The following is a 19789-nucleotide window of genomic DNA, read 5'->3' on the forward strand; positions in this document are numbered from 1 at the left end:
TAGATAAGTTTAATATATAAAAAGTTGCTTTTTAAAATTACAATGTATTAAATACACAAATTGTTTAAAAAATATGTATCGAATATACATGATATATATAATCAAACGACTATCCTCCCGGCATAAGTTGTATCAAAGAAGAAGTACTTAACAATCCCCGTGAGCTTAACTCAATTGGTAGGGATATTGCATATTATATGTAGGGGCCGGGGTTCGAACCCCAAACACCCTACTTCTCCACATTATAATGTATGAGCTCTAACTATTAGACTACTTGACTATGAAAAAATAAATCAACTACTTGACAAATCCTTAAAATTTCTTGTTTAGAATCAATAACTTGTTTGTTTCTTTTTTTAACAAAAGAATTTAGGGTTAAATATGTTATTGATTCCTACAAATATTTCAACTTTTCATTTTTTTTTTGTGGTGGCCGGAGTTTGAACCTTGAACGTTGCATATATTATGCATTGTCTATACCAACTTTTTGTTTTAATCTCCTAAAAAAAATTTTCGACTTTAGATCTCTAATTTTAGATTAACTCATGTATCAATGTACTATCAATTTAAATAAATTTTAAATGAATGAATATCTTATATTTTGGTCAAAATAGAAAACTACAACGTTTATTTTCTCATTTAATAGAACAAGTAAACACCAAATACACAACGGGTTGTACACACACATCATTGTGAACCAAATTCAATTTATGAAGGGGAAATGTACCCACATTTAGTGTCAAACATGTCTCGACTAGGACAATCTAAGTGAAGGGACATAATTATGAGAAACCAAAACAAAGTAAACAACCATCGGGAACACATTAGAACTTCCCACAAAAAGAACATCTTTAAACCCATCTTTTATTTAAAAGATCTTCCAATAGCTCTCTAATGCATCGCAGATCCGATAGAGGCAAGTGTCAGCATTTGGTGGATAACCTGAAACTATAGCCAAACAAAACAAGGGAAAAATTAGAATAATAAATTAATAATCGTATCTTTGATTTATTAATCCAAAAGTTTGTGATTGATTCTCCATAGTGTGTAACTAAAAACTTTACTTCCTAAGCCCCGAAAAAAATAAAAATTACTTCCATATCCGTAAAGTGCAGCTAAACCGAAAAACTTGTTAGGTTGAAAATTATGATTGGAGTTCGAATGCCGGTTATCACGGTTGTGTATGAGTTTTATGTGGTATATATATATATCTATATGCAACGTGGATTAGTCATTATTTTGACATAGTTTGATATGTAAATATATGTAATGTTATGGCAACTTAACTAGTGCAATCAGGCATTGCTCAATATCCAATACACAAGATTAAGATATAGCCATTTCAGACACTCATTTTTACTTCTACTAAAATGAGTAATTTGTTTGATATGCTAGAAAGAATGACATCACAAGAACTTCATTCTCTCCCATATACAATAAGCAATGTAACCATATTTCGAATGGGCATATCATATGAACTTTGTTCTCTCCCATATGCAAAAGACATGTCAATCATTAACAAACAATACAGCAAAACTTGGATTTGAAATAAACACAAAATTGTTCAAGTAATAACCTGATATGAAATCATCAATGTAGTCAGCATCAACTTTTCCATGAGCCATTGCATCAACTTTTCCATGAGCCATTGCATCAACCTGAAGAAGCAGACAACAGTCGATCAAGAAATAACAAAAATGATCCCATCTGTAAAGTGTATATAAAGACTTGCAAAAGCTTACCACAAATACAAGACTCTTATGATTATCACAGTTAGCAGCAACAAAGTCGTTTATTTTAACTGCCTTTGGCGAGTTAAACGAAAGACCTACAACAGCATAAGAGTGTCACGTCATAAGAAAACGCTTCACAGAAGACATTGACATTCTACCATTGCCTAGTTATAATACTCACCTATTTTAAGCGAGTTGACCGGTAAGTGTTGAGTCACAGGATTTTGAATTAACTCAAAAAGCCTTCCCTCATTGCCCTTTGATTTGATACTGGATTTTTGCAGCAACTCCGCTAAAATAATTATTAGGTATTTTGAAGTGGGAGAAAAGCAAAGATGTCAATATGATGATCAAAGCCAAGAATGAGAATGGATTATGGGATAATACATTTCATGAATAGAGAAACTTACACATCATATTACAAAACTTTCCAAAAGTTTCTGGTATCCTGCCTTGTGGATCAACTTTAATAAGAATTCCTTCATCGGTTCGGATGAATACAGCGCTTACTCTACCAGACAAGCAAAGAGGACTATCCATTATTGCAAGGAGAGCCTAAATTCCATATACATTCAGAGTCAGGTACATCAAGAAAACGAGATAATAATCTTTCAAACTTTTTTGGGATATGTTACACAACACTTTTCTAAGAAAACTACAATGGAACATAAAACAGAATATAACTATTCGAAGAAACGGCAAAAGCTAGGTTGTAATTAGACTCTTCAGGAACAAGTTTTCATCTTAACATCGCACCTTTGGGCAATCCAGCAATAAAAAATCCAAAACATGAAATCAGCTCATTGTCAAAGTAATGAAAACAGTAGCTAACCTGATGAACAATATCTGGCCTATGATCATCAGGAAAATTCATATTTTTCCTCCGCAGAAAATCAACATGCTCCTCTGAATCCAAAATCTGGTAATTCTGAAATAAGACATGCAACAGTTAGTCAGAACTACATAAAGGCTGAGTTTGAAACTTCGGATGAAGATTTGATAGAGTTACTCTCCGAAAAAGAAAAAAAAAAAAGGCATGTAAAATATACAAATTTCACTCTCTTCAATAAAAATTTCATCAGATGAAACTGAGAGGGAAAAGAAAAGTACTGACTTTGTAAAGACAAGCCACAACAAACGAGGCATTCTCGATAATGAAATACACTCCCGGAATTTCTGCCACAGATTTATCGACCTCTTCATTCCCTACCGCTTGATCCTGTGTTGAAAACATATTCTGTGGAACAGAAAGAAAAAAAAAATGAAATCTAAAAAGCAAGCACCTGAACCAATTAAAGTTGATTACGCTGGTTTGGAAAGGAACCAAACAGATTGCAAAAAATGTCATGAATCAATGAAACAGATTCCAACTGTTGCTAGATGACCAAGCTCAACTATGTTAATACTTTTTAAAAAAACGAGACATTGTATACCATTTGTGTGAGAGACATTATATACCATTTTTTTTACCAACAAAATCCATTAACATGTCAATCCATATATATATATAACAGTCACAGCATCACAAAAGACGACATATTATAGAAAAGTCAAACCATATCATCCCAATGTGCTAGGAAATAATTGAGATTCACAATACACATATCCATCATATTCTACATTCTTAAAACATGATATTCATTCACAATATGGAGAAGATACTAAAAACAAGGAAATGGGTACAATACTCCTAGAGCCTCAACATTCGTATAATATTAGGGATCATATATAATGCTGCCTATATGTTTAGCTTTGCTATGCATAACCAATCCCAAGCCCATGTAAAAGGAGAGGGTTGTGTTTTTAGTTTTGCTATGCATAGCCGGTCCCAAGCCCAGGTAAACGGAGAGGGTTGTGTTTTTAGTTTTGTTATGCATAGCCGGTCCCAAGCCCAGGTAGAAGGAGAGGGTTGTGTTAAGTTTGAACTGCAAACGTGACATGAATTGAATGCGCAATAGTGTGAAGCCCGGAAGCAACGCAATATATAGCTTGCAGTACAACGTGAAATGAGCAAAGGCCGCTGCTTTGCCGCCTAGATGCAGTAAAAAATAAGCAAGGTTTCCCTCATTTTTGTGAAAAGTGGGTAAAGAAGTTAGTTTAGGAGAGTATGATTCGTTTCGGAACTTGGAACACAAGCACTCTTACAGGAAAGTGTATGGAAATATTGGACATTATGATTAGGAGGAGGATCAATTTCATACGCCTACAAGAAACTAAGTGAGTGAAAAAGCATAAGAATTAGATATCTTGGAATTTATGTTTTGTTACACGGGCAAAGTTAGATCGAAAAATGGGGTAGGAATTATTGTTGACAAGGAGTGGAAGAATCAGCTTGTGTCTTCTTCTGGTTTCAGAACGTAAAACTTGTTTTGGTTTATTGTAAGGGTCTTGTTAACTAGTGCCCTCAAGGCACCAGTTAAGGAAACAAAAAAGAAAATATTTGCATTGAAAAAATCATTTTTTACACTTTTTAAATTTTTACTACACAAGTTTCAAAGTACTTATATTATATTTGGTTTCCTTGACGAGTGTCCCAGGACACTAGTTAACATTTTCCTTATTGTAGATATGTTTTAGGGTTTGTTTGGAATATTAGATTTGATATATTATAAATAAATAAAAGTTTAAGTGGGCGGAGGACAAAATATAAGCTCAAAGTGAATCAATTTTCAATTGTGCTTTTGAAGAGAGACAATAATTTCTCCTCTCACCCTTGACTCTCGTTTATCTATATGATATATTTATATAAAAAAAAAATATAAAAAAAAAATTGACTCTCTTGGGTGCCTTTTTCTCTTTCTAAATTACTTTTTACTTTTAATGCAAATAATACATATAACTAAAGGAGACGATAAAATGGTTTGGAAGTATGGGTCTATCTAAGATGTCTATCGAACTTGATTGCAAGCAAGTGGTTGACGGCATAGCTAGGGGACTCAACAACAATTCAATGTTTGACGCTATTCTTGATATTTGCAAAGCTTCACTTAGAATCTACAAAAACTTTAAGATAAGTTTTATTAGGAGACAAGCAAATAGTGTTGCCCATCTACTAGCAAGGGCGTCATTATCTTATGCTTGTCCCCATGTTCATGATCATATGCCATCTTGCATTGAGACTGTTATTATTAATGAAATGAGTTAAGTTTGTTTTTGTCAAAAAATAAATAAATAAATAAGAGTAAATTCAAATATGAAAATAAAAGTGTAACACACACGATATTAAAATAAAAGTGTAACAAACTAGATAAGTATATCTATACTCACTTTTTCGATATCCTAATTATACCCTTAAACAACATTTAACATTATCATAGAAACAAAATAGGGGATTTTGGGGAGATTTTGATTATTTCAGTTATGCCCTTAAACAAATTTTACTATAATAATGTTATATTGTAGGTGTTATTGAAAAGGATAAGATTTTTTTGTTGCATTTGTTGCATTAATGTTGTGATTGAAAAAAAAAATATGGTTTGTAAAGTCACAAATATTTATAGTATCAGACTATAACCAATGACTTGGCCCGGATTTGTGTGAGAAGAGGCATTACCTTAGCAAAAATTGGAAGAAAATAAAGTTGCGAGGTATGCTTGTTTAGGGTTGTCACAATGGCCGTCTTCTTCTTTATCTTTCTCACTGCAGCGCCGTTGTTCCTAGAGATGTAGATATCTTTTTCCTTTAGATTTGTGGTTAGCATAAAAACAGGAGTTATAAGACACTCAATTATCAAGTATCAACTAAAATCATCGCAAAACATAAAAAAAAAAAAATGTATATACACGTGGTTAGGAAATAGAAAAGAAAAGGAATAATATTGAAATTGAAATAGAAAAGTAACAAGGAAGAAGATGAAATCGAATTGAGAGACGAGAACGACAGAGAGACTTACGATGTGTCTTCTTCTGGTTTCAGAAAAAGTAAAACTTGTTTTGGTTTATTTATAGTAAATATGTTTTAGGGTTTGTTCGGAATATTAGATTTGATATATTATAAATAAATAAAAGTATAAGTGGGCTGTGGACAAAATATAAGCCAAAAGTGAATCAGTTTTCAATTGTGCTTTTAAAGAGAGACAATAATTTCTTCTCTCACCTTTGACTCTCGTTTATCTATATGATATATTTATATTATATATAAAAAAAAATATTTTTTTACTATTTGACTGCATTTTTCTCTTTTCAAATTACTTTTTACTTTTAATACAAATAATATATATAACAAATAATTAAGAGCAAATTCAAATATTAAAATAAAAGTGTAACAAACTAGATTAGTATATCTATATTTACTTACTTTTTCGTTATCCTAATTATACCCTTAAAACATTTAACATTATTATAGAAACAAAATAGGGGATTTTGGGGAGATTTTGAGCTGACTTTTTTTATTATTTCAGTTATACCCTTAAACAAATTATTCTATAATAATAATATATTTTTGGTGTTATTGAAAAGGATAAGATATTTTTGTTGTATTTGTTATATTAATGTTGTAATTGAAAACAATAAATATGGTTTGTTGCATTTAAAAGTCACAAATATTTATTATACTTATAAATTTAATCTATATCAAAAAATTTATATAAAACTAACGAAAAGACGGACACTCTTTTTATTGATCTAACATGTCAGGTACTGATGGGCAAGCAGACTGGTTCCACGCTTGTTCAGGTGGGACTAGCAATGGTGTGAAGGAGTTAAGGTATGTAAATGCTCATCTATTGACTTTTACTAAAGATATCAAGTCGGGTACAACATGTTCAACCATTTAATTGTTAAATTAACCTTCTTGAAAAAAAAATTAATTGTAAAATTAAATTAATATTGATAGAAATTGTGTTTCAAAACAACATTAAATTATGTATTTGTTTATTGGGTTAAAGAGTATTTTTGTCCTTTCAAAAATAAATGCATTTCTCTCTTCTATTTCTCAAATCTTTCTCTTCTACCAAACAATCCATCAAATATACTTTATTTCTCACATTTTTCTCTCTTCCCACTCTCTCTCACCTATTGCTCTTTTCACAACTTCTCTTCCAAACCAAACACACCCTTGTTTTACATTTACTTTGGCGAGCAACAATTTTAATTTCTTTTCGATGTTTTTTTTGTGGTGACCGGTTTTTAAGCCCCGAACTTTACATATAATATGCATTGTTCATACCAACTGAGCTAAGCTTTGCCGAACAAGTCATTTTTAATTAATTTTTTTTGGATATTCTTCAAAGGCTTTGGCGAACAGCCTTGAGGTATTTTATAACAAAAAATTTCTTTTATGTAATTGTATCCAACCAAAGTAATTTTTTAAGAAACAATTTTTATTACAATAAAGAAACATAAAATTGATTCTACCTTTTTCTAAAATCTTAAAAAGTGATCTCTAAATTATCGGGTGCCAAAATCATTTTGCTTTGATACAGATTAATGAGCCCTATTTTCACTTGTATTTACTAAAAATAAGCAATACGATGTTCATAATCATGTCTTTATCTCGCTTTGGACCTATTATTTAAGGTAATATAATTACATTCCGGTGACTTTTTATTTTTAGGTAACCCAATGAAAAATAAAAAAACACATCATTATTCCTCGCTGATACATATTTGTGCATCTAAACCCCGTTATGATCTCTTACTAACTTAAATGTCGGAGTGTCTGCAGATACACACCCTCCCGCCATTTCAGTTATTCAAACTGACGCATTCCGAGGATTGATAATGATGAGTGCGACCATGCTATTGCCCCGTTTGTGAGTTAATTGAAACCTCCAAGAGCCTTTTCTTATCCTGGACACTACAAAGATGCCATTGATTCACTGGACCATTCTCATGTCATCTGGAGGTCGTACGAGAGACGACGAGACATTACGCCTTTTCAGGACATTGTTAAACCAAAAATCTTTTTGATGAATGTTTTAATGATAATAAACTTTATGGAATAAACACTAAGTTTTCTGAATGGTGATCTACTAATGTTTTCACTTAAGTCTTTTCAGAAAAGTAGACAAAAAATAAGTCTCTTACGAGTGCATATATATATATATATATATATATATATATATATATGTATTCAATGAAAGAATACCAAAACAGTAGCATCACAAGCTCAAAGAAGATATATAAAGAATATTGTTTGAATCAAATGAGTGTTGATTGAAGATTCAACAAGAATATTTATTTTTGATCAATTGACTCATCCTCGTCACCACATGGTTTTCAACAAAGCCTTAAAAGATTCGAGGAATAAAGGGTTAATATTTGAAAGACACTCAATGAACAAGAAACACTGTGTGCAATCACCAAGAGAAATTATGAGACAAATCACATCATCAACAAAATAATTCAAGGTTAATTAAGCGAGAGTGTATTGTCATCTCATATAGAAGAGAACATTATTAACTCCGGTGAAAGAATGTTCTCATGATGAAGATGCATATTACACTTGAAATTAGTCTCATCATTTCATCAAAATGATTAGAATCAACTTTAAATCAATTCATGAATGAATTACTTATTAAGTCATTCATTAATGATATTGATTGGAGAAAATATCAAAGAAGAAAATTCATGATCATATGTTTGGAGATTCTATCATAAAAGACTTATGATGGTCCAAGAATCTTCCATCACTATTAAAGATATGATTTGGAGAATAGAAATCAATCAAAGGAATTTTGACTTTGAGAAAGGTTTCTCATGTTCCTACAAATATCATTCTGGTCCAAGAATGTTTGGAGATTCTATCATAAAAGATTTATGATGGTCCAAGAATCTTCCATCACTATTAAAGATATGATTTGGAGAATAGAAATCAATCAAAGGAATTTTGACTTTGAGAAAGGTTTCTCATGTTCCTACAAATATCATTCTGGTTATACAAAGTGAAGAAAATGTAACACCCTGTTACCCAAAAGTAATTAAATAATAATTAATTCAACAGAGTTAAGCACCAAACGGACATGCTACATTACATTTTAAAATTCCTTAAATAGCATATGAAACTATTTAATTAAACATCTTTCATAAACTTCAATAATTATGCAGCGGAATATTTGCATTTAAACAACAACAACAACGGTTAAATTCTCCATCAAATTATCCTGGCATAAAAGTCTCCTCAAAGAAATCCAACAATCATAGGGCCACATCATCAAGTTCCAAAAATTGATACATAGGAAAGAAAAACAATAATAAATAATAATTCTCATCCCACGTATCAGAGCCTTAGACACGACACTTGAGCCACCACCAACTACTCAGGATCACCTGCAAGTTACCCATAGGAAGGGCAACATTTTCAAGCAGAAATGGTGAGATTCACAACAATAAAATATAGATATTAAAATCTTCAATTGAATCTAACACCCTATAAACATCAATATATCATCTTGCAAATATAATTATATATTTTACAAAGCAACAACAGCATCACTATCAGATCAATTCATCGTAATATATGTATAAATATATACTCATCAAACAACATCATCAACATCATCAATATGACAATTACAACCAACAACAAGACTCATGCATGACATGACAACACCACTAAGACTCCTCAATAATGCAGATATGCATGTGGTACCAAACAGGACCGAAGCTCTCACCGCTTTTGAATGGTTAAAGCATTCATCAGGACCGAAGCCCTCACCGCTGTGAACAACTAGTGCTCCATGACATGAGTCCTCCCGCTGTTTATGCATATGCTATGGACTCACTCGTGTATATCTACATACAACTTGACCATGCATACATTCTTCATATGACTCCAATTTACACAACATGTATGATTCAATAAATAAAACATACATTCAACCATCAACAACATCAACAACCAGCAATCCAACAATCCAGAATAATGCACAATTAAATATAACTATGCTCAAAACAACAACATCAATCACTACCATTCATATAAGTGAAATCAGCACACAAAACTGGGTAGCTCGCCTCGCGAGCACATCTGCTCGCTATGGCGAGCTCGCAAAACAGGTTACTCGCCATGGCGAGTTCAAGGCGAACTCGAGGCGAGTGAAAATATGGGGCTCTCGGGAGTTTTGACATTTTTCTCACTCAAACTTCAATTCTAAGCTCCCTATTCATCTTTTTAACCTAAAACTTGCTCCAGTCATCGTTAAAATCATTTAGGCACATTAAACTATCCCAAAAACAACAATTCAAAAATCATGTTTTCAACTGGGTTGCTCGCCACGGCGAGTTGGTCTGCTCGTGAGGCGAGCCATGAAGTTGCTCACTCGCGTGGCGAGCACAAGCTACTCACGAGGCGAGCGATGAACTTCTGTACGGGCAGAAAACAGGTTTTTCCCCAAAATCCCATTTTTCTTCAATTCACTCCCCAAATTAGTTTACAGATATGAGTTAACTTGTTGTATTCACTCAGAACCTATTTCTAATATCAGAACAACAATCTATACCCCCAAAATCATCATTTCATCACAAAACCCATAATCCCCAATTCTCACCAAAACTCTGTTAAACTCAAAATCAGAAATTAATAACTATACTATTGAAGTAAAACTCACCCTTACCTTAAATTTGCAGAAGAAATGCACAGCAAAAATCAATTCTTGGCTCTACTTGCTCTTCTCTCTCTTTTCTCCCAAAAGTTGATTTTTCACGTAAACTGCTTCTGACTTCTCTTTTCCTAACTTCCCATTACTTAACTCCCTTTATTTTCATTTAACTCCCTTTAATTCTATTAAATATTAAATAACTCCCCAAACTCCAAAATAATTATTATTTCTCACCTAATCAAATTAATATTAAAACCAACCATATAATAAAATATATCACACCACAAAAATCACCAATATTAATTAAAATCACATATAAGACTCTAATTAAATCAAAATAAATAAATATATCGACTAGGGCGTTACAGAAAACATCCTCATTTGATGTTTTAAAAGATAACAAAAATATTACAATTATTATTTTGTTATCCACTAATGTGTTTTGTGAGAATGTTTTAGTGAAAATGATCTGGAGAACGTTCTGGTCACTGTTCACAAAACAAATAAATAATTTTCATCAAAAGACAAGTCATCAAAATGGAAAGCATAACACAAGTCCAATCCAAGAATTTGTCTTGGGCCTTAATGCTTTTTGATCCATTTGAAGTAAAGCTCATTGAGGAATATGTCTCCAAAGTTACTATCATATGACATCATCAAAGACATCATCTTATGACATCATGCAATGACATCAAGATTACATCATCATAAGTGGCCTCTAAGCTTCTACAATCAAGAGAACAACTCATTACAAACTTGTAATCACGTGTGAACTTTTTTATGCTAGCTGGAAATTCCAGAACATTCTGGAGAACGTTCTGCAAGTGCAATTTTCATGCTTTCTCTCCAGGCATCAAGTGGAGCCTATTTTTTTAGTTTGAAATGAGTTCCAACAACACTTTTTTGGCTTGGTCTCCAAGGCTTACACCTCCTATAAATAGAGGAAGGCTATGAAGGTTTATTGCAAGACTTTTGATAAACAAAAGATTTGATATCTCTCTCTCTCAAAGCTAAAGAAATCAATATCTTCATCAATCTTTTAACAAACACAAAGCAAACTCCATACTCTTTCACTATATTTTATCTTTATCTCATTTAATTGAGAACATCTTTTTGAGTTTGTGTTTGTAAAATATCTCTTTTGTTTGAGATTTCATTTTCTACCAAAATTCATCATCATACAAAGTGTAAACTAGATCTCAAGTCTACTGGGCTTAATAGTTTGAGATAGAAGAGTTACAACCTTTCTTGTGTGATCAAGAATTGTAGAAGTCCACCGAGGTTGATAATACAAGGGTTCTGAACTGATATGGTGTGATCAAGACCTAATAGTGCTAGTTAGAAGTTTCTATTAGCTGAATACTATAGTGGATTATCTCACACGAAGTGTGGGGACTGGAAGTAGTCAGGTTTGGTGAACCAGCATAACTCTCCTGTGTTATTCTTCTTTCTCTCTCCCTCTCTCTTTTATTTTTACCCAATACACATACACACGCGCGCGCGCGCACACACACACACACACTATCACACTCATATTAATATTTATTAATCTCCAGAATATTATGGTCCTAATTAATCACAACCAAATTAATCTAGAGTTCTCTGGTCCCAAATTAATCATTAATATTGTTGTATTATTTTATTCAATATTAACTATCTCGAGAACATTCTGGCCCGTGTTAAAATAACTTTATATTTTAACTTAATATTATTTTATCATTTTGCTTTTATATTAATCATTCTCCAGAACATTCTGATCCTTGATAAAATAGTTTTCACATTTTAGCTTAATATCACTTTTCTCATTATGCTTATATAATCATTCTCCAGAATATTCTGGTCCTTGTTAAAACCAATTAAAACAATTAAGCTTTAATTCATCTAGAACTTTCTTTTTTTTGAAAAGAATTCATCCTGAACTTTCTGGTCCTTGTCAAAACTATTTATTCATTTAAGGTTTATTTAATCAAGAACATTTTGGTCGTGTATAAATCAATTGTTATATATCTAATACTCTAATCTTGTTAGACTAACATTTACCAAGAACCTTCTTGAGTATATATACTTATTTAAGTTGCAGGACTAAATTTTAAAAGGGTCACAATTCAAACCCCCATTTTCTTGTGACTATTTATTTCACTTCAATTGATATGTTGGTACTCCGGATGGATCATGGCCGGCAATGACTAGAGGGTCTGTCACTTGCCAGAACGGGTTCTTAGGCAGTACGGGTATGTCCAGACTATTCCCAGACCTTCTACATACATTGGGCCTCTTGCAGTAGATGACGTGGCAATGACCTTGATGGAGTTTGCTCTACATGTCCTCAACCAGCAGGAGAGGGGTGATTTGATTCCAGACAACGAGTCGTGGAGTGCTTCTAAGGGGTACATGAGATGGTTCGTTAGAGTATCACATCCTATTGTGAACCCCCCTGTAGCCATTCCTGACTACACAGTTGATGCCCATCCTCGTCGTGTCCCTCCCTACGAAGAGGTTCTTGTTGAGCAACAGTGAGCCATACATCCTCCCGACTCATACCAGATCATGAGTATCATCAGATCCAGAGTGAACGGTGCAATGGAGCATCCTGATGTGTTTCATAATTCAGAGGAGGTTCTTCGCTTGATGCAGGGCATACAGTCTGAGTGGAGCATGCTGGAGCAGATGTCGACACCGCGGAGGAGGAGTAGGAGTTCGTAGGATGGAGCATTATGACTTTTATAGTTTTTTTATTACATTTTTTCGGATTTGGTTGTAAACCTATTACATTTGAGCTTTTTGGCGTTTTTATGACATTTTTCGTTATTTTATTATGTTGTTTTATTCTGTTATTTAATTATGAGTTAATGCTTGATTGAGTAAATGCTTGAATGAATGGTGAAAAATGTATGCAATTGACAAAATGAATGTATGAATGAATGAAGGAATAAAAAATTTAGGGAAAATAGAGGTTATGCCAGTTCTAGCTTGCCGCACAGACTAGGCATGAGTTAACTCACACATGTGTTAATGGCTGCGTGAGTTAACTCACACAGTGTTTTTCACTTGCGTGACTTAAGTCACGCCGCGTTAGTTAACTAATAGAGAGATATTTTGGTCAGTATGGTTGGGTTGGAGCAAAACTTGCTGGAACAGGAGCAAAATTCATATCAGAATGCAACTGCACACCCTCAAGTGTGAATAACCCGTCCCTGTGTTCATGGATGGAAGAAAGTAGTCAATAACACTCTGAACTGTCGTTTTATGCTCTTTGAATTAACAAGAATTTCTTTTCTTGGTTTTTAAGTTGAACAAATAGCTTGGTGCTTATTTTATTTTACATACATACATGTTATTTTAATTTTTTTTTACCTCGTATAGTTCAAAGGTGATGAGAGCGTATCAAGTGTTTTGTTAATTATCAGAATTAGTATGTACTTATTATCTAATAAAAGATTTTGTAATGGGGGTTTAAAGTTTTTGTTTAATTGAATAAATGTAAAATATTTTACAATTTCAACAAATCATAACTTAATTCAATTATGGTTTTATAAATAGTTAGAATTAAAATAAACATTTTAAATGATAAAACAACTACTTGACAAATGCAAAATATATTTATGGTGATAGATATAAATTAAATCCTTAAAATTTATTAAATCCTTAAAATATATTTATCTACTAACAATATATGAAAGTTGAAGTACAATATAATTTCATCTACTAACCATATATAGAAGTTGAAGTACAGTATAATTTCATAACCGTCCTCTTTAAAACTCATAACCTCCTTAATTTTATATGAATAATGGTCATTTTGCATAATTTAATTTAATTATTTTTTATTTTTTTAAATTAATTATGAATAATGATTATTACAATTGTAACAAATTTCTACCGATAACTATGAAATTAATTAATTTATCTACTAACAATATATGAAAGTTGAAGTGCAATATAATCTCATATTCGTCCTCTTTAAAACTCATAACCTCCTTAACTTTATGTGCATAATGGTCATTTTGCAAAATTTAATTTAATTGTTTTTTATTCTTTTTAAATTAATTATGAATAATGGTTATCACAGTTGTAACAAATTTCTACGGATAACTGTTTTCATGAGCTCAGCTCAGTTGGTATGGACAATGCATAATATATGTAAGGTCCGGGGTTCGAACCCCGGCCACCACCAAAAAATAAATATTTATGTATAACTATGAAATTAATTAATTAATTAAAAATATTACGGATAATGGTCGTCACAAACCTAACAAATTTTCACCGATAAATATAGAATCTATTTATTTGTTTTTTAAAAATGACTTAAAAACAAATAATATGAATTATCCACGGATATAACAAATTTCCATGCATATTTATATTTTGGATACAAAATTAATAAGTCTTTGGAATACTTTCAAAACATTGTATTTTAATTAAAAACTAAAAGGTGTAGCCAATATTTCTCTACAACAAAAAATTGTAACTAATCTGCACTTCTATAGATAGATGGATATAACAAATTTATTTGTTTTTTGATGCAAAATTAATAAGTCTTTGAAATACTTTTAATTTTAAAATATTATTTGTTTTTTTTTTTAATCTACTAACAATATATAAAATAGTTATTTAAAAAAACAATATATAAAAATTTAAACTCAATAAAATTTCATATTTGACATTTTTTTTTTTTTTAAAAAAGGTAAAATGGAATTTATTAAAATCGCAATGAATCTTAACCAGCACAAGCAATGCTAGGCTAGGAGTCTTAAAGTATCAATATACAAAGGATAGATGGGGAGCCCCTAATATTGGAAAACTCATACACCCGTGAATCGAAGAAAAAAATCCATAAAACCTATAGGAAACGCCTCCTAACAAAGGACTAACTCCGAAATCAATTAATAGAAACACCAAAACCAAACTAACAACACGATCAACGAAACAACATAAACATATGTTGTACCAAAATCTTCAAACATCTTCACAACACCACAAAAACAACTTTCACCACCCATATTCTGCTTCTTGCACACGACCCCTGAACATCAACTTAAAAACCTACACAACAACCAACAACCTTTGAAAAACAGTCGGAAATAAAACCCCAAACACCACCCTTAGCTCTCCCAAGCACCGTCACCCAAAACACACCTCGAAGAACCGCCAAAGCCAACTAAAAACCTTTGTACCATCATACAACAAGGGAAAAAAACATAACAATCACTAACCACCACTAAAAACCACCACAAACACCACCATAAAAATCAACCACTACCACTATCGTCACCAAAACTACCATTGACCACCACAAAACCACCATTAACCATCACTAAAAAGCAACACCAGCCACCACGCGCATCACCACCAAAAACCACCACAAGCACCACCACCAAAAACCACCACGAGCCTCGCCACAAAACAACCAAAATCAGCACCACCATGAAGCACCATAAACCAATACAACCAAAGATCCGTCGAAACCATCACCACTTATATTGCGAGCAAACATAACCTTCACAACAACCAAGAGAGAAAACGAATCAAATAGTAGCCCCAATAAAATCAAACAACAACCGACAAGCATCCAACGACACATCAAGGAACCCACCAATGTCCCAACCAAACGAAAAGAAAAAAAAAACAGCAAAAACACAAACCAACCTTAACGAGAATAGAGAGCAGTCGTACGTCGGAAAGGTACAGTGGTGCGGAGGACAAAGACCTTCATCGCACCACCATCCATTTGATCTACATGACGACGACGACGACAGATTTGGAATTTGTGTGAGGAAGAAAGGAGTAGGGTAGTCCTAGGGTTATTGAGAAAGGAGTACGACAACTGTTGTTTTTGAGGGAGATTTAGGTTTTTGAGTATGGCGGCTGTTATATCATTACCACATATATATGTTTTCCTTTATATTATCATGATAACTATGGACGACTATCTTTGTATTTGATTTTGGAGATATAAGCACATAAATTTTATAATGAATGTGGTATAAATATACAACCGTGTTTTGGAGAAACAATACAGTGATGTTGATTTAATATATACAATGATGTTGATATTTTGAAAATAGTCACGAGTTTTTCAAATTTTATCATATTGACTATCACATATCGTTACATAAAAAAATCTGCATATATAAGCATATAAAATTCTCAACGAGTGCGGTGCAAATATTTAACGGTGTTTTAAATATAAAATAAAAATTATTTAATAGAAACACTACATGAATGTTGATATTCTGAAAATAGTTGGATTTCCAAAATTTTATCATATCAATTTTCTCATATATGTACATAAAAATTTATTTATGCATATATAAGCACATAAAATCTACAACAGATGTGGTGTAAACACTATATTAATGTTTATATATTTTGACAATATTAATGAGTTTTCACAATTTTATCATATCAACTTTCACATATATTTACAAAAAATTTGTTTCTGCAGATAAAACACATAAAATCTACAATTGGTGCGATGCATATATTGAATAGTGTTTTGCGTATAAAATAAAAAGTTTTTAATAGAAATAGTAAATTGAAGTTGATATTTTGAAAATAGTCATAAGTTTATAAAATTTTATCATATCAATTTTCTCATATATGTACATAAAAATTTATTTATGCATATATAAGCACATAAATCTACAACGGGTGCGGTACAAACATTGAACTTTTTTTGCATATAAAATAAAAAGTTATTCAATATAATCATTGTATTAATGTTTATAGATGCTATTTCTTACGAACATGTTCACGCACGAATTGCAAGAACACGCCCATATTGTGTGGTGTACCTCCCAAATGTATATGGTTTAACGAGTTTTAAATTTGTTAACTTCAGCAATATACAATTTGAACAAATGTGCCTCCAAAACAAAGTCTACAGAACCTTATTTATGCATATCGTTATAGACTTAGTGCCACCTCAAGAAAACATAGCCTAGCTGTCACCACTAGGAAGCAGACGTAAACAAATGAAAAACTATCACGTCACATGCTTGGTTTAAAAGGCCACAAAACCATTAAGCATAAGAAACTAGCTTAATTGTAATTTTTAAATTGAAAACTATTATCGTTCGTGCTTTTCGTGTGTGAGTTTTTCGTAATATTTAGCATTTTTCTTTTGACAATATTAATGAGTTTTCACAATTTTATCATATAACACTTCTCATATATTTTTATAAAATTTGTTTATGCAGATAAAACGTATAAAATCTGCAACGGGTGTGATGTAAACATTGAACAATATTTTGAATATAGAAAAAAAATTAATTTAATAGAAACACTATATTAATTTTTATATTTTGAATGCGCTTTTCATTCATCCAAACAAGCTGAAATCTCTGAAAACGTGGGTTGAAAAAGTAAACGTCAATTTAGCCCTTGAAAACGTGTTTCCAAACACACACTTAGATTACTATATATCCTCTAGGTTTGTTATTGATTTTTTCAAATTACTATTTGCACCTCTCGAATTTGTTACTATTATTTATGTAACTACACTGTCTTGCTATTTACACTCCCCTCTACTTAAATCATTAAAGCACTACTCATCTCACTTACTACACCTCTTTTCTACCCAATCCCCGTTTGCACTCTAATTTCTTATTCTCTCTAAAAAAAAACTCTATTTTCTTTCTAAATGTTATTTTATCTCACTCTTTTTTTTTAATTAAACTACTACCACTAATTAAAGCTCTAGTTTACATATGCTACCCTTATTAATCCAATGTCTCTATCCCAATTCACTAAACAACCTCACTCAAACATGTTAAAACGGATTTAATTCAAATAAAAATAATAAAAAAATAATAATGCCAAACAATCAACACTACTACTAATAATAATAATACTAATATTATCTAAGTATATTAATAAAATAATATTAAAAATTGGGGTGTTACACCCACAACCTCCGCCGCCACTTCCAAGTGTCATCCCCTACCTCCCACTCCCTAACAAACATTTCCGCCACCGTACACAATTTATCATCACATAAATCATATAACCTACGAAAACAATCATTAAGGGGAACCTCACGAACCCACCTATCTAACGAAAATAATGTGTTAGCACCATTACCTACATGAAGTCGTAAGTTATCTGGAAACCAGTTACCAAACACACCTCCACCATCCCTGATGCCAACAGTATCCTTCAACCACACCGATCCATCACTTCCCCCATCTAACAACCGCCCCCTCTCTTGGTTGTAACGGGCGGCCAAAATTCTAAACCAAAGCCCTTCTCTGTCCACCAGCATCCTCCAACACCATTTCTCCAACAAAACTAAATTAAACTCTCTAATACTTCTTACCCCCAAACCACCAACCTCCCTGTCCACGCAAATGGACACCCAATCAATCCAAGATATTTTTCTATTTTCCTCACTCCCGCCCAAAAAAAAAAAAAACGAAGTAAAAGAGGAGCAATAGAAGCAATAATACCTGAGGGAGCTTTGAAGAAGGAAAGAGCGTAAACGGGAAGCGAAGTCAAAATAAACTTAAGGAGAACAAGACGATCAACAAAAGAAAGATGTTTGCTTTTCCAATTAAACAGACAGGGACTTAAAATCTTAAAATCAAATTTCTTCTTTGAGTTTTTTAATAAATGAGACACTTGTTACCTTATGAGCATTTCCCTTACTTTATTACAATAAATACTTACTAATAATAGAAACCTTAACATGATCACACAAATTATTTAATTATCTGAAAAATAATTATTTAATTCAGATAAATCTTAATATGATCCATGTGTTATTTAATTATTTAGAAAATGCAAATTATTGAAAAAATTCTCTTTATATTAATTTTTATTTTTGTGAGTATTAATATTTTGTGCTTAAAATCTTGTGACCAACCACCAAGATTTGTGACAGTATGATATGAAAACTTTTTATGAGTTTTCTTACTCTCTTGGTGCGTGTATAAATTATCCATAGAGTAGTGATATTTAAACAATCTTTTGAGATAACTTTTGGTACAATTTCTTTTTTCTCATTTTTTACTGGTCAAAAACAATGGAGAGAGAAAAAGGAAGAGAGAGAATAAAAATATAATGTGAGTATGAGAGAGAAAGTTGTCAAGAAGTTGTCACAAAATGGATGTACAAATATCATTTCTCTTATCCATAAATGTATGTCTGAGCTTCCATGAAGTGTTTCAGATCTATAGGTAATGAAACACCTGCGCACAAGCTAACCATCCTCAATCCATTTTCGTCTAAACACGTGCACCCATTGAACTCTCTATGACTAACTTAAATAATTTGGGTCCTACAATATCTTCCACCACAGATCAACGTGAATAAAAAAAAAATGAAGTTTTGTAAAAAAGATGAAGTTACATGTACTTCCTCCGTTTTAAAATGAGTGTTGTTTTAGCAACAAAAAAAATTGTTTTAAAATGAATGTCACTTTCAATTTTCAATGCAATAATAACTTTTTCTTTTCAATTGTACCCTTCAATTAATACTATGTTATACTACTTCTAGAGTATTATTTTTCTTTAATGAAA

The 19789-nt window shown here is 32.0% G+C and overlaps 1 protein-coding gene across 1 annotated transcript; it reads right to left on the reverse strand.

The window, feature by feature from the left end:
- Positions 1-690: 690 nt before the first annotated feature.
- Positions 691-5443, reverse strand: LOC25495057 (ribosomal RNA small subunit methyltransferase nep-1). Its single transcript, XM_013598613.3, has 8 exons — positions 5287-5443; positions 2848-2970; positions 2566-2661; positions 2144-2288; positions 1915-2025; positions 1743-1828; positions 1577-1658; positions 691-948 (listed from the first exon to the last, which is right to left on the reverse strand). Exons 1-8 carry the CDS (start codon positions 5431-5433, stop codon positions 869-871), a joined length of 870 nt encoding a protein of 289 aa, XP_013454067.2. The 5' UTR covers positions 5434-5443; the 3' UTR covers positions 691-868.
- Positions 5444-19789: the final 14346 nt, after the last annotated feature.

Source organism: Medicago truncatula, chromosome 5 (genome assembly GCF_003473485.1).
Source record: "Medicago truncatula cultivar Jemalong A17 chromosome 5, MtrunA17r5.0-ANR, whole genome shotgun sequence".
Lineage (NCBI taxonomy): Eukaryota > Viridiplantae > Streptophyta > Magnoliopsida > Fabales > Fabaceae > Medicago > Medicago truncatula.